We start from the raw sequence: 21294 nt of genomic DNA, 5'->3' as shown, positions 1-21294 counted from the left end.
TACAAGACAATTATTTCAAAAAATTTGAAAATTCAAAGAAAGTATAAACAAACAACCCAAACAAGACTAGAAAATAATAAAATAATACTTCTGCAAAAGAATTGAAAATATATTCTGCTATTTTTTTTTTTATGTATTTATTTCCTGCAATTTGTGGAAAATTTCTTTCCAGGCTTCTCATTGCCTTTTTTCCCCTTGTTTTCAAAAGAAATTTGCTCAGGTTTCAATGGGTTAAATACGTCTGAAAGCAGTTTTGATCTTGAGACTCTTTATGCACCATTTTTTTTTTACGTCATTGAACAGTTTAGAGAACATAAGAGGTGTGCTGTCATTTCTCCTTCATAAAAAATATAGAAATTATACACAATTTACTATCTGTGGATTAGGCTGGCCGATCGAATTTTCAAGCTTTTAATTTTTATCCCCCCCGTAATCAGACTGACGCATGATTTAAAAAATCCAATATTTTATAATGTTTTGTCTGCAAGCATATTTAAGAAATACACACTGTTAGCGACACCCACCACTGTTAGACACTTTAACTAAATAAAGCAGTGACGTGTAGATTAGCGATCACTGTCAGCACAGACAGAGCAGAAGTCTGCACATTAACTCTTCTTGACATCAGTCTGATAGCTGTTAGCGTTAGCTCCCCAGCAGGTAGCGACACTGAACAAAGTGAAGTCCGAACACTGTTGTTAAACAGAGATGAATCCTTGTCAACAAACAGAGCTCAGATCAGTGTCAGAGTCTGTTTGCAGTCTGTCCTCTTGTACATGTGACTCACAGATTCACTGCGTATTAAGCAGCGACACACCTGAAGTCACAACCGTCCTGTAAACTGCAGCGGGTGTTCATAAAGTTTCATCAATAGTGTGTTTCAGCTATCAGCTATGTTACTTGTTGACCCGCGAATTGGATTATTATATCAAATAAATATTCAAATTAGTTAGATCTGATTAGTTAGATCTATCACCCAGTTTAGGAACATAGTTTTATTCTTGTTTGTTTATGGTGAATGCTGCCATGACAACAGACCATCCAATCACACCCTGTGCTCGTCTTTGACGTAACCAATTTGACTGCTAGGCTATTACCGTGTTCACATGGAATCCTGTAGCCGGTTAACAGATATCATTTTAGCAGATGAGAGCATTAACATTCAAAGTTTAGATATTTAAAAAAAAAAAAAAAAGGCTGTTACATTGCCCTTTCAAAAAAGGAGAAATACAGGCAAGCTGCATAATTACTGGACATAATAAAAAAAAATTAAATAACATAATTGGCAAAAAATAGTTTGTATTTCATAAACACTATGGCATCACCATTGAAACATATAATCATACATGTTTCGTTTTGCTGTCCTGCCCTTCCATTGCACATTTAATTTGTTTTTTCAGTAATGTCCAGAAGGTGTTGTGTGTCTGCCTAATTCCGTGTGAATGCAGCATAAGAAGTCGCATGATACAAACAAAAAATAATTTAACAGAAGACATAATGTGATTATTAAGTTAAACTTCAAAGAAATACATCACCCACAAAATGACCATTTATGTATCGGTTATTCATGACGTGTTACCTTCAGTCCTCGCAGAACACTGTTCTTCTGACGTGCGTCCTGTCAACGAAGAATCCAAAAAAACACAAGTAGAACTTAAACTTATCTGTTCATTTCTCGTCCCATTCAAATAAGTGAAATGATACAAACAAAACAATAATCTAACAGAATACATAATGTGACTGTTAAAATAAACTCTAAAGGAATACTTCAGCCACAGAATGATAATTCATGTAACAGTTCTTCATGACTTGTTACCTTAAATCCTTGAAGAACACTGTTTTTCTCGCATGCCTCCAGTGAACGAAGAATCCAGAAATCAAACTAAAAGTTAAACTTATCTGTTCATTTTGAGTCCCGGTCAGAGAGGAGTGACAGCGAGGCAGCGTGTTTTGGAAGGTTGGGTTATACTGCATGAGTTGTGTGAGAGTTTGTAAAGAGATATTGTGATACAGTTTTGCTGTCGTTAAACGTGCTCCTCGTTTACTTCAATTTACAAAAATGTTCTCCTGTTTTGGATTCCTGGTTCACCGTAGAGACAGTTGTGAAACATAGTTTTCTTTGGGAATTCAAGGTAACATGCAGTGGATGGATGCACATGGATATACAAATAATAATTTTGGAGGTTAAGTACTCTTTTAAAAAGATTACTTTAGTATATTAATTGATTAATAAATTAATTTTACAACGTGAATAATTGATATATAAGGGGTCATTTTGTGGGTATTTCTTTCACATATAAAATCAGTGTATTTCCCCTTTAAATTCCAGTTCATCCGCTCACCTGAACGTACTTTTTCTTAATTTCCCGACAGAATTTTTACGTTGGCAGAAAGTGAAATAGAACGACACAAATGTTGCACAGAAGTTGGCCGTGCGTCTGGTTGAAGCTGCTGCTGGGTGGAGGCGTTTCTCGTTGCTGTACATAGAAATCTAAATGTGTATATAGAAGCTTGAACAGATGAAATAGAGCAGAAAACGTATTCTAATGATACTACTAGTGCGACAGAAGAGTCGGATCTGATTCAGAGCGCATCGGCAGGGACCTCGAATGTTAACGGTGGATAGAATTTAGAGGGACGACAAAGGAGCTGTGTGGCTTTAGCTTTGATTTGTTTTCTATTCTTTTCCTTTTTTGAAATGTTTAATTTTAATACTTCTTTTTTTATTAGTAAGAGCTGGAGTGAAATGTTGACCTCCTGCCTGATTTCTTTGTTTAGTCACTGAAGAAACCACTTTATAAGAAAGAAACTATTAACTCTTTATCGTTTGTTTGTCCCGCAGCGAAAAACACATTTTCAGAGATTAAAAAAAACGAGAAATAAAAGTGTATTTTTCTCTTCATCTTCCAGCAATTTATTTGACATGAAAGTTAAAGAATATGTTTGTGGTTTGTTTGATGTCAAATTAAAAGCATACTTAAGTTATAAACAAAATGATTTATGGTATTTAAGTCACTCAGCCTGATTTATAATGAAAATCTATAATTAACAGGTAAATATGGAAGCTCATTAATGACAAAATAAAAATGAAAAAAACGGATGTATGTCGTTTTGAAGAACTACTGTTTCTAAACTGTGAGCTCAGCAGTGACACGATTTATTTCATTTTCTTCAAATTTTAACAGAATTCCTATAAAGTTTTATTTTGAACAAAATGACCACCAGTATTCTGCTTTATTGCAGCGAGAACTTCTAAGCAGGTGCTTTGATTTTCAAATTACAAAAAAAGTAAGACGAGATAAATAAATTACATCCTGAGTCAGTATTTGTGTCTGCAAATCCGCAGTTTTCTAATTTGTGAGGTGAAAGCTCTGGGATGGCCGTGTTTTTCGGGGGTTACGCGTGGCTATGTGGCGTCCTGGATCCATCTTGGCTACCTTCTCTAAGGGTGAAACCTGTTCATGTCGACAGCTTCCAACTCGGGGGAGTGACTTTAATTAATTTATCGGTTGATTAATATAGATGTTATTGATGGTAGAAACCGTTAAAGGATGACTCGTTGTGATCTAACCGAATAATTTTCATGTCCGAGTGGAACGTGTTCGGACTCTGCTGCCCGGTTTAAAGACTTCTCTGTTGACTGTTTGACCCGAGCTGACCAGACTGTGTTCACTGTGACGCCAGGGCCTGTTTGTTTGTTTGTTTGTTTGTTTGTTTCAGTGTTCGATGATGATGATGATAATTACTGCATCGATGGTTTAGTTTCTGTTTGTCTGTGGAGAACGTTGTCGTCCACACAGAGGATCAATAAAGACCAGAAGAAAACTCTTCATGTGTTTCTGCTCAACTCTGAAAATGTTCTTTCTTTCTGTTTTTTCCTTCTTGTATTTGTTTTCTTTGTTCTTCCTGTTTTTCTCCATTCTCTTTCCTTCGCTTTCTTTTTATCCCCATCTTTCTCATTTTATTTCTTTCATTCACTCTTTCATTCCCTTTTTTTTGTTCTTTCTCTTATTTTCTTTTTCTTTGTCTTACTTTCTTTTGTTCATTTCTCTTTCCAACCATCTTTCTCTTTTTTCTTTCAGTCTTTTGTTCTTTCTTACTCCCTCTTTCTCTTTCTTTCCATTTCTTTATTTTGTTCTTTCCTTCTCTTTCTCTTTCTTTCACTCTTTCCCGTTCTTTCGCTTTCTCCTGTCTTTACCTTTCATTCTTTTGTTCTTTCTTTTGTTTTTACTTTCCTTCTTTCTCTTCTCTTTCTTTTTCTCCATCTTTCACTTTTTCTCTTTCCCTGTTTTGTTTTTTTATCTTTATCTTTTGACTTTTTCTTTTTTTTCTGGTTTTCTTGCCTTTTGTTAACCTTTTGTTCATTCTTTCCCTCGTTCTTCATCTTTTGTGCTATTTATTCACTCATAAAAATCTACTTTATTTATTCTTACACACACACACACAAACACACACACACACCTGCTCTGACCGTTAACATGAATATTCAGAGCCTGTGGGGGGAGGGGAGCTTATTATGTAAACCATGTGAGTGACAGGCTCTGTCAGCCAATCAGAGCGCAGACGGTGTCTCCTCCTCATGAATATTCAGCAGCAGCTGCTCCACACAAAGGGAGGCTCAGCTGTTAAAGGAGCATACCGCTCATTTTGTCTGACTTTAACCCTTTAACCGCCTGAAGCCCCTGTGACTACAGCCTTACAGACTCAGGGAGCATCATTCAAACACAGAAACCTTTATTTAAAGCTCACTCTGCACGTTGTCCTTTTTATCCCTTTAATAGGTTGCCTATTGGTCACATGCCCTGCAGTAACCATGGTGATGAGCTCATGATGAGGCCTTTGACAGCTGAGTGTAGACATGATGATGTAACTGTTGGTTTCAGAACTTGAAGTGGAGCCTTGTGCCTCCTAATTGGCTCATTATTGATGATGTAACAGCCACTTGACCATTCATACCCCAGCGTTTCTCTCACACACACACACACGCATGCACACACACATACACACGCACACATATTTCTCACTCTGTCTTCTTTAATTTCTCTCTGACATTTTTCTGTCTTTCTTGGCTCTTTCTACCTCCTTCGTCTTTCGACTTTTTTGTCTCCATTTTTTCTTCTCTTTTTTCTTTAATTCTCTTTAAGTTTTCATATCTGACTTCCTTACTTTTCTTTTTTTTTTTTAAATTTTTTTTCTTTTTAGATTTGTTAATTTCTTTTTTCACTTACTCTTTCCCTCTTGGTGCATCCTTTCTTTTTACCATGTATCTTCATATTTGCATTCTTTTTCTTCTTTTTTTAAAGTTTAATAATAAACAAAAAATTTGCAGCATCAAAATACATGCCTAATTTAAAAAAAAATAGAAGTACTCATTATGAAGAACGATCCGTTGCAGAACAGCATATATTATATAACAGATTTATAGTTATAGATTATTAGGATTATTAGATATTATAAAAAAAGGGGAAAAAGTCAAGAAAATTATAATTCTTATAGTTATATATTTTAAATTATGTAACAGAAAAATATATATACTTTTATCTCTTTCTTAACACAATTTCTTGCGGAGTTTTTCTTGCTTGCTGCGACAGTGAATGAAGAATCCAAAAAATGCAAACACTCTTCATGAACTCAAGTAAATAGGAACTATATTAATTAAAAATATCGGTTTGAATTCGTGCAGTGTAATTCATGTCTCATTTATCCAGTTGTGTGTGCACAGTACTTCCAAAACACATGCATTTTGACTAAAACATCACCATATAAAACATTTCTGCCAGGAGACTGTTATGACTAATATGTTTTAAATCGTGTTTTAGCAAAAATGCATATGTATAGGAAGTACTGAGCACAACTGGATAAATGAGACTTGGATTATGCTGTGTGAGTTGTATCAGTGTTTGTAAACTGACATTTTGACAAAGTTCTGCTGTTGTTAAACGTCCCCATTTTCTTTAATTCACAAAGAAAGTTCGCCTTTTTTTGGATTCTTCTTTCACTGCGGAGACATTTGAGAAAATAGTTTTCTTCAGGTAATTCAAGGTAACGTGTGAGTTACCGGCGGTGAGTACTTGATACACAAATAGTCATTTTGCAGGTGAAGTAGTCTTTTAAATACAGTACTTAACACCACTGGATCCATGAGCTATCATCTCAAAATAACTTTGAATATTCACGTAACAGAAGTGGATAGTAACAAGCGTTATTAAAATTTTTTTATTAAACAATTTCATTGAAAATTCAGTAACATATTTGCTAAATTTGGATGGAGACTTTAAAGAAGTATGTGTCTATTACTATTCTATAGCATTTCTATTCTATTTCAAATGCAAACATGTATTGGGTAAAGTATTAATAACAGTATAACTACAGATACCACTACTACATCCATAGCTCTAGTATAGGATCAGCTTGCAGTGTTTTTGTTGTGTGATTTTTGATAGTTTTAGCTGCAGTCAGAGGGTCTGCTGGGTTTTTGTTGTATGTGTGTATAAGACAGGTCTGAGTGATGTAAATCATTAAATGTTGGTGTTAAATTCTTTGTTTGCAGTTATGGTGAGGGTGGAGGCAGTTAGGCATGTTGTGGTCCCTAGAGAATAAATGTGAGTCTTCTTCGTGGTTGTAGTCAGGTGATAAAGGTGGTGTCAGTTTACAGGAACATCTTGCAAACAGGAATATGAGTCGGTGTGTGTGTGTATGTGTGTGTGTGTGTGTATTGAAATAAGACGTCTGTGTGTCTCCAGTTACAGTTTGGAGTTATAAACTGTGACCATAAACTATCAAATTACAACATTCACACACACCATGAGCATGTTGGTGCAGATCAATAAAGGGTCATGTAACTTTATTGGGTATCAATAGTCAGCAGATGTTAACATGTTGTTGTTGACATACATACTAACATACACTTTTGTACTTACTTACTACAACCTTCACTGACATAATCTAATGCCCCAGTCCCTAACAGAGACCCGATCCTAATAGTGACCCTAAAACAAGAGTCGAAAACCTCAAACAGCCTATATTTAGTTAAGACCGTGCTGCCCTGCTTTCTAAAAATGTCTTCATTTTTTAAAGAGTCTTACCTGTTAAAAAAAAAAAAAAAGCCTATTTAAAAAAATACAAAATAAACAAATGTCCTTATATTCCATAACTGCAGCTTTAGCATTAGGAATCCACTAAACCACATGAGGCCATGCATCCCTTTGGCCATGCCCTGTACATCCTGTAAATCAGGATCCATCTGCAAACACTTCTCAAGAGTACCAACGAAGTTAGCAGTTTTCGGTTCTAAAAACAGTGTAACAATGGTACAATGCAACCAATGCAATGTTGTAGTCGTGTTTTCAGCAGCATTATTTGCCAAAATGTTCCCCTTAAAGTTCAGTTCTGAGTAACATTCTCTATATATTTCAAAAAATGCTGTTTTGTTGTTTTGTCACATATCACATTACATTTTTTCAAAAAAAGTTCTGTAATCTCCGGCCTCAAGAACACGTTCTGAATGTTGTTTTGAAAACGTTCTTTTCCTTTGAAATGTTCTGTTCCTTTGTTCTCATGTAATATTGTGGGAACATTTTTTTTAAAAGAACATTCTATAATCTGTCCCCTCTCAACATCGCCAAAACATACTCAGAATATTGCATTTCTAAAGTTAGGTCTTAGTCAGTATTTAACCTTACAGAGACATTATTAGAAATGATAAACATTCTTATTCTTAAGAATTTCATTCTTAAAACACTTCTGCATGAACGGTGCCGGCATGCTACTTGTCCCTGCGTGAGCCTGTTATGCATTAGTGTTTTAACCCTTTAAAACCTGCATTGACATCAGTTTTCTTGTCAGTTAATCAGTCAATCAGTTTTCTGTTTGTGTTCTTTTACATTTCTTTTTGTTGTTTTTTGTGTGCTATTTTTTTTTTGTCATATTCTTGTAACTTTGAACTAATTTATTTTCTAATTGTTAGGCAATTTCTTGTCAACTTGTTCATTGCCTTCTTTCTATGTTTTTGAAAGAAATCAAGCCAATTTGTTCAGGTTGCAAAGGGTTACAACATTCTTTTAACATTAGATTCAACTTTTTTCTTTAAAATATTATTGCAGCTTGTAGGTTATGTTAGCCAATGTAGGAACGTTCCCTGCTAGCTGAGAGATGAACATGCAGTTGAGCTTTCTTGAAACACTTTCTGACAGTTTGTGCAGATATGTGTTGGTTGTGCAAAAAATTTGTTCCATCAACTGTTCAGGTGGTTGATCTCGGATGATCTTTCAGGTGTAGATGCTGGATGTGGAGGTCCGGAGCTGGTGTGACTGTATGGTCTATGGTTGTGAGGTCGGTTGGATGTACTGCTAAATACACTACAACATCAATAGAGATGATTTATGGTAGTAAAATGAACATTCAGCTCTTCAGCATGCTGATGGCATGCTCCTTCAGACACATCTGTGACATTGTGTTGTGTAATCAAATTTTAAATTTCCTTTTATTGTGACCATTGGGTGTGTAGTAATGATGCTCTTTAATCAATATATTGATATGCCACACCTGTCAGGTTGATGGATTACCATGAAACTTCAACTAATAGCCCAGGCTATCATTTCTTAAACCACTGAACTCAACAGGCATTTTTGGTACAAATATACCTTTCACGCAAAATTGTTGCTCAGCAAAGATACAGTCACATTGTTTATTTAAACCTCTTTTTTTTGTGCATATTTTTTATTTGCTTTGCCAGTATTAACCTCTTCTTTGGTGCTCATGGTTTCAGTAAAATGAACTGAATGATTGAATCTATCTCATAGGATTCTCTCCATCTTAAGCTAAGAATGTATGCAGCATATCCATATTGACAAAAGTCTAAACATCAGCTAACTAACATTAGCCCCAGCAGGTAGCCAAAGAACTTGTAGCCTATAAAAATGAACTGCATTGTAACCAGGCCTCTGATTAAGGCTGGCGAGAAATAAGTATTTTCTTGATTTTCTTGAAAGAAGTCAAAAAAGTAAAAAAAAAAAATGTTGCAGGTATATATGAAGTTCTTCTTTTAATTTTCATTGCATATTATGGCTTTTATTTTTTATACCTTTGTTTTATGTTTTTTATGCACTTTTTTTCTGTTTCGACTTTTGTTGTTCAGTATTTCTTTTATATCTATATTTTTATTTTTTTCCGCCTCTGGCCTGTCTGCAACTTATTTCCAGAGTAATGGTATCCATGTGCTCATTCATGAATTTATTTTATTTTATTTCAATTTAATTTGATGTTATTTCATTACATTTATTTTCATATTTATCAATATATATTTCTATAGCCTATATTGTTAAGCTCTCCCATGTAAAGAACTTTGAGGCGCATTTTATGTATGAAAGGGGCTATACAAATAAAAATATAGATATAAAAGAAATACTGAACAACAAAAGTCGAAACAGAAAAAAAGTGCATAAAAAACATAAAACAAAGAGTAAGATTTGCTTGATGAACTGTTTAAATGCTGAACTAACGCAGTTCTTAAAGTCTGCGGTATAGAGTACTGTCGGGTTAAATGAAGGATTTAATTAGTTCTTCCTCCACTGGATGAAATCAATATTTTGTGCGATTGACGAGGTCTCGCGGTGTTTTAGTCTCAGACCAGACTCAGAGTAAATGTACTGATGAATATTGCTGTTGCTTGTCGTCAGGGATATTTTCATTTCCATCAATTTTACAGCACTGGAAGTAAATGTGCATGCGCGCCCATGCTGTCGGTGTGTCGGGAGCGCGCAACTGCAGCAGATCAGAGGGGGGTGGGTGAGGGGGTGGGGGGGTGTGAATGTTACGAGTCACTTCTCATTCCACTAATTTAGCAGAAAGGGAGGAGAGAGGGAGGTAGAGAGAGGCTGGCGGTGAATTGAAGAGCTGAGGGGGGACCGTGAGGAGGACTGGCGGAGCCTCTGCAGCAAAAACACCAGCGCTGCTCAGAAAACCTACAACACCCAAACGCACCGGGCCGGGCGGGTTTATCTCCTCCAGGTGTATGAGGAGAAAAAAAAAACACGGAGGCAGAAAAAAAATCTTGTAACGTCGACCATTCATCCACCGTTTCTCCGTGTATCACTGCTGCTGCTGCTGCTGCCACACACACACACAAACACACACACGCACACACGGTGTCCCGGTTCACGTCACGGAGAAAGCGCCGGGGAGCTGCAGAGGCACAAGCCGGAGAGGAGCAGCTCTATTTGGGGTTCTTATTTTCGTTCTTTATTTTTTCCGCCCACAGACTGGAGCTCAGTCCCGGAGCTGTCGCTTGGTGTTCACGCGGCGGCTGCAGAGCGCGAGGACAGGCGGGAAGAGGACGTGCTGAAGCGCGGAGGAGCGGCCGAGGGCTGCGGACACACGGAGGAGGTTTCTGTCAGATTCTTTTCGGCTAAACGGGGGTTTATATCACGGTGCGGCGATATCCAGACTAGAGAAGGAGTCGGGCTCCGCCGCCCACCACCAGCAGCACCTCCCTCCACCTCCTTCAATGGGTTAAAAATCGATTAGTTGTTCCAGAGCCGCCGCGCAGAGCCTCGGAGGGTCCGCTCACACCTGCTAACACCTGCACAGCCCGACCTGCGGGGGCTTAGGATGTAGCCCCCACCTCTGCTCCGTTTCTCTGCATCACCATCCTTTCAAAACCTCCACCTCCACCCACCAGTGTATCTCTGCCCCCCCTCCCCTCCTCCTCCTCCACCCCACCCAGCGTCCCACCATGCCGGCGGGGATGAAACCGCTCGAGAAGTTCCTGAAGAAGCAGACCACGGCTCTGACCCGGGCCGGGGGCTTTGTCGGCGGGGTGGCGGACAAGGCCAGCGGGGGGACGGGGGCGTCCCGAAGGAGGGCCAGCCTGTCCCGGGTCGTTCCCTTCTTCAGGGAGACGTCACCGGAGAGCGGCCAGGCTCGGGAGGTGTTCAGGTGATTTAGCATTTTGAAATTATGAAGTCACTTGTAAATGAGAGGGTAACACGGAACATAGAACAGAGTTTGGTGATTCATTATTGTACCTGGCAGGATCAGGCAAACCATTGAAGGGGCTCCGGGGTCAGAATGAGTAGCGTGGGCCCCCATTGGGCCCCACATTGTGGTAACTAAGTCAAACATACATGTATATCAATTTTGACAAGACTCAAAACCAGGGCAAATTTGATCTAGTCCACCAAATAAAGCCCCATAGTTAAAATGGCATGACGTGTCATCTTATCTGTCTGTCATATTGGCAGAAATATTAATATCAGTCTGATGCTTTTATTTCATTTTAAAGCCATTCTCTTCTGATACCAATGACGTCGTTATTATCATGCATACAAAATAATAATAATTGAGCAGAGGCAGGGGGAAGATTGATACAGCATAATATTGTCATATTTTGCATGGCAATATTGTTTTGATACACAGACACTGTATATTGATTGATTATATTGATTCTTTTACTATATACATGATTAATATTGCAAATATGAATTAATCTTCTGGTAGCCCACCAAAATGGAGGGAGTTATGGTTCATTATTGCATGAACTGGTCACCTGGTGCTTCACCTTATCACTTTAGAGGAAAACAGAAAGTGTTTTTTTCTTCTTGTTTTCCTTTTTATTTTCATATATTTGTGATTGACCAACATTTTAAATTACATATTTCCAAAGACTACATGCTTCAGTCAAAGAAAAACCTTTTTACTAGAACATTTAGTCTGCAGAAATGGCTAATTTAAATGTTGGTTTTGTTTCATGCAACAAGACTCTATCCAATCAGATGATATCTGTTAGGCTATGAAATACCTGAAGATGCAACTCACTGCATAACAACATGAACAGACTAAGAGTCAATGCAGCCGTGTTAGCAGGCCCTTCTTAGACACAGCGTGTGTTAAGGTAAAATGGGCAATAATCAGTTTTGTTGTCCAGATTAACCAATTTGCTTCACTTTGTTTTGGGCCTTGTATTAAAGGAGGTATTCCTGTTATTTAGTAGTGCATGTCCTTAAAGTTTGGGAACTTGGATTCTAAAGACTGTTTCAAATCAGCAAGGTCAAGTTATCCTGAATTTTAGTCCCAAAAAGCACCAACAGTTTCCCATAAATTATCATCAAACTGCTCTGCAACTTACAACATCTTTTTTAATTTAATGGATTAATTGTTTGATTGATATAATGTCCAAACAATCTCCTGAGGTTGAAGGATACTTGTTTAAATGTTTTCTTTGTCCGACAGTCCGAAACCCTAAAATATTAGCATTACTGGGAAAGAAAACAGGAATAATGATGAGTAGCTCGATGATGAAAGCAATTGTTAGTTGTAGACTGTGGATGTAAAAGTGTGAAAGATGTCACGATTTGTCCGTCATTATTTAATACTTCTGTGGAATGAAACATTCATTGAATGCTAACTTCTAAAACTTTTGATCCTACCCTTAGCCCCGACAGTGAGGACCCCCCTTCCTGGCCCTCAGCCACGGGGCCCGGTTTGGTCACAGTGCCCAGCAGCGCCAATAGCTCCGGCTCTGGTTCTGGAGGAGGAGACGTCCGCAGTCCGTCTCTGTCCAGTGACGAGCAGAGCTCTGAGGCCAGCCTGATCACAGAGAGCAGCGGGGGAGTCGGAGGAGTTGGAGGAGGAGGAGGAGGAGGGACGCCTCTACCTCCAGACACACCGGACAACCTGACCCTTGCTCTGCTGGACAGCGTGGCGGGAAGACGCACTGGACTCTGCAGAGGTAAGACAAGAAGCTTTTTTGTCTTTGTGTTTTCTGAGGACATCCGACTTGGCTGTCAAATGAGGTGCAGTTACATCACTAAATAATCTCCTTATGAATTACTGTTATAGGTTGTCTTTTTGCTCCTTTAATTCGACATCAAAAGTGCATTTGCATCTTTTGACCAACCTGTGCTTTAATTTTTGGCAAATATTTGACCATATATTTCATTCTGAAATGGGCAAATCTGCATAATCAGTACTTTTACACTTGGTATTTTCATCATATTTAGATGCTGGTACTTTTGTTTTCGTCTGCTTGTAACAATATTTCTACACTGTGTTATTTAAAAGATCTACTTTTAACGATCTACTTCCCCCATCACTGCTCCCCATACATGCCATAAAATTCAGAGCCAAAACATATCTGACCATACTGACATCAGGCTGACAAAGTGCCATATTTAGTGTCTATAGCTTTTGTTTTAATGTGTCAGATACATATTTAATCAATATCTAAGTAAATTTAAGTATCTGATTTAACTCAACATTAAAGAACTCCAATATGGGCTCGATATCTAGTTTGAATATCAAAACTTCAGTGTGAATGTTTGCATTTTTTCAAATGATTTGATCTGCAATATGAATTATGACTTGCAGTATTCACAAAGTCTTAATAAGCTGTAAAGGTGATGGACTTTGGCAGATACAAATGGAATGTGTTAGTGCTTCTGTGCAGTAAACACGTGTGAACGTTTTAGAAAAGTTTTAAAGATGGTTTTTGATTCTAACAAGAACTGTTGTTTATCGGAAATACTTGTTTTATTTTTAGCATGATTAACACTTTACAAGAGTAAAGTCTTTTAGAACTAAGACGAACAGATGAGTTTTGCTAATGTAAAGCTGTCTCAGATACAGAGTTCAAGTTTAGTTTATTTGTACATGTAGATATAAAGACAGAAAAAAATAAACGGGATATAAAACAGTTTGCATGTGCAGGTGAGGTGGAAACCTACAACGGGCTTTTTGTAGAACTCATCTAAAGAAAAGAATAAAATATACATAGATGTAAAAATACAACATTGTGGCCCGCCACAATTAAAACGTGTGCCACCACATATAAAATTAATGTTTTTGGAGCTGGACTGTTCATCGGGAGTGCTGTATATATCATCCTGTCTTTCTTTTCATAATAGTCTCGGATCACAGAGTGTACTCTAGGCACACGCGGAGCAGAAGAATTGTAAGACAGTGAAAGTGAAGCTTCACCTTTCATTGCGCTTGGTTTAGACGTTTGCTTTCACTCACTCTGTAGCAGCTGTTCCTCTCAGCCATTGGTCTGATCTGATCAGCTGTGATCAGATCAATGGATCAGTTATCCACCCCACTACTCAAACTCCTCAAAGTGCTGCTGAGGGACAAAGAACTCATGACTTCCTGCTGCTTTGTGCTCACACACCCGCAAAAACTTGCAAATTTAAAGAGGGGACAAATAATGATTATAAAAAGGGACACACACGAGATAATAAAAGGGAAGTTGGCAGTTTGAGCATTACAACCCAAGCTAAATCACAGATTCAGTATCAGGATTGGTCCGATAACATTTTTGAAAGTCTAGAAGAGCCACACAATTAGCTCATTTTATCTTAGTAGTTAGCAGAGCGCTAAACCAGAATTTAGCTGCTTGGCCAGCAAAGTGCACCTGCTCTATAGGCCCAATGATGCAGAAGATCCAAATAATTTTACGCTCAGAAAGTTGAACATTTTTCGGCTTCATGCAACACTGAGCAACTTTTATAGGAATAATTGGGGCCTGCCTCCAAAGCTGTATCCAGTTCTCTTTATACATCCATGTCTCGACTGCGTTTTGGTATAATTTACGGTCATGCTGCTTCTGTCCTCTGCTGTCTGTGTGTGTCAGAGTTTGACACTAGATCAGGACCAGGGGCTTGAGTGTGCGTACAAGTGCAAGGTGTAAAACTGACATTCGACATCATGCACGTTGCACATCTTGCTCATATCATGCAGGACTGGTGACTGTTACATGTGTTTGTTGCAAAGCCAGCAGATGGTCATTGACAAATTGTTTAAGCTCTAAAACAATAATGCTGAAGACCAAAGCTCTTTTCTTTATTACCAAAAAGTTGCTGCTGCTATTCTGATAATTTTAAAAATTAAAAAAGCCTAAATTCCCCACTGTCAAAATTTCTCTCTCAGTACGCACTGTTGGTCGAACAAAAGAAGACATTTTCAGATGTCACCTTGGACATTTTTTTTCGCTTATCTTATTACATTTTATAGACCAAACAAAGGTGGAATTATCGATAAGGAACGTGAGTGTTAGCTGCAGCTCCAGTTTTCCTGTTTAAAGCTGAAGACGTGTCACGTGCAAAGAAAAGGCAGCTGCTGTGGGAAGAAGTGAGGGGAGCAAATTAAATTTGACATTTTAGAATTTGTCCTCGACGTCTCTGCTCCAGTTGAGACATTCGGTGGTTTCTGTGAGAAAATATCATCCTCTAGATACAGCCTGTTTTCTGCAGGATGTTCAGTTCATAGTTCATAAAATACAGACTGTTCCTGCAGCCTGAGTGTGTATATATGTGTGTGTGTGTGTGTGTGTGTGTGTGTGTGTGTGTGTGTGTGTGTGTGTGTGTGTTTGTGTGTGGTTACATAATCGCTGCCGTCCTCTTTCAGAAACGCAGCCTGCTTATTACAGCTGAAGTGGGTGTGCATGCATGCGTGTATGTATCTGTTCCTGCAGGAATGTTTGCCTGTGTGGTTGTGTGTGTGTGTGTGTGTGTGTGTAGCAGTGATTGCTGCAGGGTGTGTTTGTGTCCACGTTTTATTTGTATTTTTCCAGAGGCACATTTTTTTAAAGAACAATATGTTAGAAAAGAAAAGAAAAGAAAAGAAAAGACAAAAGAATTATGTTTTTTATAGCATATTGATAGTATTTAAGCAATTTTACATTAAATGGCAAGGTAAAAATGATAATTTTATATCCTAAAATGAAATGGGTTTTCTTTGATTTGTGCCTACATTATATAAATGTTAAAAACTAAATAAATGAAAAAAAGTATTTAAAAAATAATTAAAAAAGATTAAAAAAAAATGTAATCCTAATTTTTTAAAATAAATATTTAAGATTCCCCAAAAGAAAAAAAAAACATATAATATATTCAAGATCCTAAAAAAATAGAATAAAAACTTGGCTCCAGGTGGTGCCGACATTATAGAAACATTTTAAAGACTTTTGTATTAAGTATTTTAGATGACATTTAAAAGTATTTTCAAAAAATTGAAACACTTCTGAAATTAAACCAAAAAACAAAAATGGAATAAACAAAATTTATTTAAAAAAAATACAAAAATAAAAAATATATTTGCACTGATATTATAAATATATTTGCACATTAATGTTCTTTTCTACTTTTATTGAGTTAATGTTTTAACCAACGTCAGTCCTAATCCTAATGATCAGATATTCATTCATTTTCAGAATTAAAAAAAACCCAAACTCTTTGAATGCCAGGTTTTTCTCATGATGCCACTATTTTTGATGAAAAAACAAACAAACAAACACAAAATGAATTATTTTCAATATACTATACTATATATATTTTAATTATCACAGCCTGGGATTGTTAGTGATTTGCAGCAACATTGATTGTGACAGCGCACCTAGTGGAAATAGAATGTATTTTCTCATTGTGCAAAATACTGTAAAAATGAAAACAGTGAAAATGACTAATTCTAAGGCAAAGTCTCAGAATGACACCCAAAAATAATAAAATGCATGTTTTTATGCTTTGATGGCTACAGGATCAAAAATTGCCATTTGAATGGGATTCAGTGGTGCATTTTTTTGCACTTAACAGTATGGATGTAACAAATTTGTAAACACAGTGTATTTTAGACTGAGCAGTTAAATCTAAAATTAAACAAAAATAGACAATCTTGCCAAAATGTATTACATATGCATGAACACTGCCAAAATGATCAAAAAACATGAAGAATGAAAAGCATGAAAATGCGCCCAACAGTCCCTGAGGGGTAAAGCTTTGCACACCTGTGACAAAAGCCACATTTTAAAAGACTGATATCAGATTTAATGAATCTCTATTGGATCATTCTAATGAATGAATCAGATGAATATTATTATTTTAATACAGGCCTGTGTGGAAGGGAGGAGGTTCTCCCTTGGGCCCTTTGGACAGATTTAGTCTGCTGAGTGGGACTGATGTTGTTTAACTTGAGCAGATATAATGCAGTTTTAAGATCAGTTCATGCTGCTGAGTATCTGCTCTCTGATTGGGTGAGAGGAAGACTAGACCAGAGTTAGAGAACGATGTCACCTGTCAGAGTGTCCAGTAGGTTCCTGACTCCTCCACTGAAAAGGCCTAAAAATCGGTCAAAACATAGATAAAATAAAGACGGGGCTTCTATAGGCATGATCACTAACTTTGTGCACATGTCCCCGTCTACTGAAAACTGCAAAGAGATCAGATTTATTTCTGCCTCCACCTATCAGGTGTTTGAAGTGACAGTGAACTTATGATTAAAGGACTAAAAGTCGTCTCGTTCAGGTTTAGATATAAATATAGTTTGGTGACACAGTGTGTGTCACCAAAGCGTTTCAGGGTTATTTTGGGCTCCTTTGGTCCCACAGAGACGTGAAGATAGACAGCTGCAGACGAAATAAAGACCTCCCGATGTTTGGTTCTTACTTCACGTTCAGTGTTCATCTAATATGTTGAAGGAAATCCTGCAGAGCACAAAGTGTTCCATTTTAGCAGAAAACACACATTTATTAAGTCATGAAGACATCCCGCTGCTACTTTCTACACTCGTCACATTCATGAATAATCCACTTCTTTCTTCTTGTTAAACTCTCTCAGAGGATTCTGTATTATTATGGCATTTAATGAGTCTCAAAGCGCAGAACAAACCAGTGAAAAAACAGTGTCTGTAAGCTGAGAAGCATTCTTGCTCTAATACAATAATGCAAAGATGGGGCTGTGAAGATCGCCATCTTGACCGTCCTCAGCACTCCCAACTCAACGCTTGCTGGCCAAGTTGACTTTTGAGACAGTAATATCTGCACGGCTCCAGATCGCGACCATTTATTTCCAACACTTTGACACAGGACGAGCCAGATGCTTCAAAATAAAAGCACCAGCAGTCCCGCTTTTAATTATACGTTTGTAATACTTTATTTAACTGTGATAAAGGCAAATATAGAACTGTTATAATAAAGACAGTAGCTACTTTATTTAACTCTATTGCAACTGTAGTTCATTTAATGATTTTGGATTTTAGTCTTTCTTGTAGATCTTAAAATATGATATACAGTATAATGTGTATTGCAGAATAGCATTAAATATTGCAGTGTCTTTTTTAACCCTTTGATACCTGAGCAAATTGGCTTGATTTCTTGTAAAAACATGGGAAGAAGGCAAATTGCAACGTAAGAAGAAATTATATAGAAGTTAGCAAAAAATAAAACAAAATTACCCATTTATTCACAAAAACCCCTCAAAACCCCCAAAGCAAAAATAGATAAATAAATGAATGACACAAACAAAAAGTTAAAAAGACCTGAAAATGCTTGAAAGTTATAACAACCTTATAGCATAATTGTAAATATAGTTCTTTATAATTTTTTTCTGTAGCTTTTTAAAATGATAATCCTCTAAATCTACTAATTGCTCAATGCCCCCCCCCCATGTTTTAGGTTTCAACTGTTTGAAAAATCTAAATGTTAAATTTGTTATTGACGTAAGTTTTCAGGATGTCCATGCGGCATCAACTAAAACTGTTGTCACTGTGCTGCAGAAACCAAACTGTCCAGTTTGAGAGTTTTTCACAGAATGAGTCAAAGCCGATAAATTATGCATCGTTTGAATTACGACTTCTGAACCAACTGTCCTGTAGAAGAGAAGCAAAGTGTACACGCTGTACACACACACACACACACACACACACACACACACACACACACACACACGCTCTTCCAGCTTTGTATTGTATTGTATTGGCTCTTAGCTGAAGCTTTGATTTTCCCCACAAAATAAAAAATTCAAATGTAGCTATATTATTTTATAGCTGCTTCATTCACTAAATGGAAATGTTCTATTCAGTTCTAATGCTGCATCATTTTACATTTCTCCAAAATTTAACCTGATCTATATAAAATGTTTTGTTTATTTTTTAATCTCTCCCTAGACAAGACACCACGTTGGAAAAAATCCATTATTAATGCTTTTTTCCCCCTCATAATTATTACATATTATTTGAGGCCGCAACTAACCTTTATTTATTCAGGTGGGTCCCACAGAGATCGAGATCTCATTTTTCAAGAGAGAACTGAGTGCATAATATAGACATAAAATTAAAAATGTAAAATGTACAGTATCAATTATTATAAATAAATAATTAAAAAAATAATAAAAAATAACTAGGTAACTAAAATACAACAATGAGTCAATTGAAACAAGTTAAAAACAGTCACAGTTAAAATCAGTCAGGATTTTTGTACTAAACATTATTTTCAATGTCACAATTAATTAATTAAAGATTTCTGAAAATAAAGATATTCAGTTTAAAAAAATTAGACAGGAAATCTAAATGAAGAAAAAAGCTAAACAGTTTTCAATCAAATGTATGTCCATCTGTCTATTTGTTGCAAACCTAATATCTCATAATTATCATACATTTGATCACAATCATAAAAAAAACGTCAGTTTGAATGTTTGTCATGTTTCAGTGAATTTGACAAATTTTCTTCAGGCTTCATGTTCAACTGATTTCTAACTAAAAAAAAAACACTTTACATTATGGTTACATCACCTACAGTGGCCCAGAGGGGACAGGCAGTAGACAGAGGAATAACAAATAATAAATAAGATGAAATGTGAGGAACAGACGCCTTTTAGCAGTTTTTGTCTTAACTTTTAAGAGCATTTTTTGCCTCGAGCAAATTCCTGACTGTGTTACAGACTGTGTTGTTGTCCTTCTTTTAGCTGAGCTGCAGTCCAAAGGTCTGTGATTAACTCATTTCTTCGAGTTTCTAGAGACATAAACAGTTTGTTCTCACAGCAGATTAGTGCTTTGTTTTCACCAAGATTAAAGGTCCACTGTGTAGAATTTAGGGGGATACATTGGCAGAAATGGAATATTATATAATATGTTTTTCTTTTTTTATTATCATATAATCTGGTGAAAATAAGAGTTGTTTACATTGACATGTGGGGCAGGTCCCTCAGAGGTCGCAGTGTTCATTGCCATGTTTCTACAGTAGCCCAGAATGGACAAACCAAACACCGTGTCTACATGGGGACATTTGCATTTTTGTATCAGCCATTATGGTTCGAAGCCGCTCTGCAATGAACAGTGTCAGAAAAACTGATTTCTGATTGCTTTAGTCAGTTTTTTTTACTGGTTTTAATCACTTGTTCTGTTTGTTTTGGAGAGGAAGAGACCTCTGTCGCAGAGTCACAGAGTTAAATGTATATGTGATGTATGTCACAACTTAAAGACAGATTTGTACTGTTTCCCTCACATTTGAGGTTGGCACCATCCCTGATCCCTCGCTGGACACGTCAACAGTAACCTTGCCTTTTTAAACTCGAAAAGTTTAAAAAGCTTTTCTTTTGGTCAAAATTCTGAAGAATTGCTCAAAATAAATTAAGTTTTTTTGCTAAAATAAAAGCAAAACTTGTTTTGAGTAATGTCTTGGTCATTTGTAGTTTGTTTTAAAGATGGAAAAAAATTAGAGATTTTATTTTTAGGCCATTTCGCCAAGTCCTACTTACTACTTTCCCACTGTAGGTAGTTAAACCCGCCAGTTATTGAAAGTAGAGCTGTTGTTATATGATAAATATGAGTAACAAGGGCAGAGAGACGCTGTGACTTCATGTCTCCATGTTGTTGCAGGGGTGAGAGACAGGAAGACAAGCGTCCTGATGTGATGTGTTTTTGTCTCCACAGCCTGAAAATTACACCGTGCTTCATATTTAATTACTGCAGAGGCTGTTGATCCTCCTCAGTCAGTGTGACCCACATCCAGCTTTTATTTCAGCTCACACACAGACACACACATTTCACAATTTTAATGTTTTTCTGATGTTATGTTTGACGTCACGTTTGACATCCAGTGATGATGGATTCTCACCTGCCTGGTTTAACCTGCTCCACTTGGGAGCGTCTCTCTCACACACACACACACACACACACACACACACACACACACACACGCACACACACGCAGACACACTTTTACATGAATACTTTAACAAGAACATACTTTGATTTAATGTCTGCCACAACATGAAAATCTGGAGAGATGTCACTCAGATGCCTTTCACAAGTATTTTGAGCGTTAGGATAATTGGTTTGGTTTCTTTTGAAACCATGGGGAAAAAAAGCAATGAGCAGTTTGGCAAGTTATGTCTACAAATTGCAAGTGATTAGTAGATTTAGAAAGTTATTTCTAAAAAAGCTAGGGGAAGATATCCAGAAAATTATACTTCTAATTATCATAATTATGTGTTGAAAATGATGTTAAAGAATTATTATTAATTTTAGGCC

General features: G+C 36.9%; 1 protein-coding gene across 1 annotated transcript in view; it reads left to right on the top strand.

The window, feature by feature from the left end:
* Nucleotides 1-9868: 9868 nt before the first annotated feature.
* rapgefl1 (Rap guanine nucleotide exchange factor (GEF)-like 1) overlaps nt 9869-21294 on the top strand; it is a 41870-nt gene continuing 30444 nt past the window's right edge. The window contains exons 1-2 of the mRNA XM_042504516.1: nt 9869-10935; nt 12432-12727. Of these exons, the coding sequence (XP_042360450.1) occupies nt 10733-10935; nt 12432-12727 (499 nt within the window). The 5' untranslated portion in view covers nt 9869-10732. The remainder of the gene's footprint in view (nt 10936-12431; nt 12728-21294) is intronic.

Source organism: Plectropomus leopardus, chromosome 17, assembly GCF_008729295.1.
Source record: "Plectropomus leopardus isolate mb chromosome 17, YSFRI_Pleo_2.0, whole genome shotgun sequence".
NCBI classification, from domain to species: domain Eukaryota; kingdom Metazoa; phylum Chordata; class Actinopteri; order Perciformes; family Serranidae; genus Plectropomus; species Plectropomus leopardus.
Note: the sequence above shows the minus strand (reverse complement) of the source record. Positions and strands in the feature narration are given on the sequence as shown.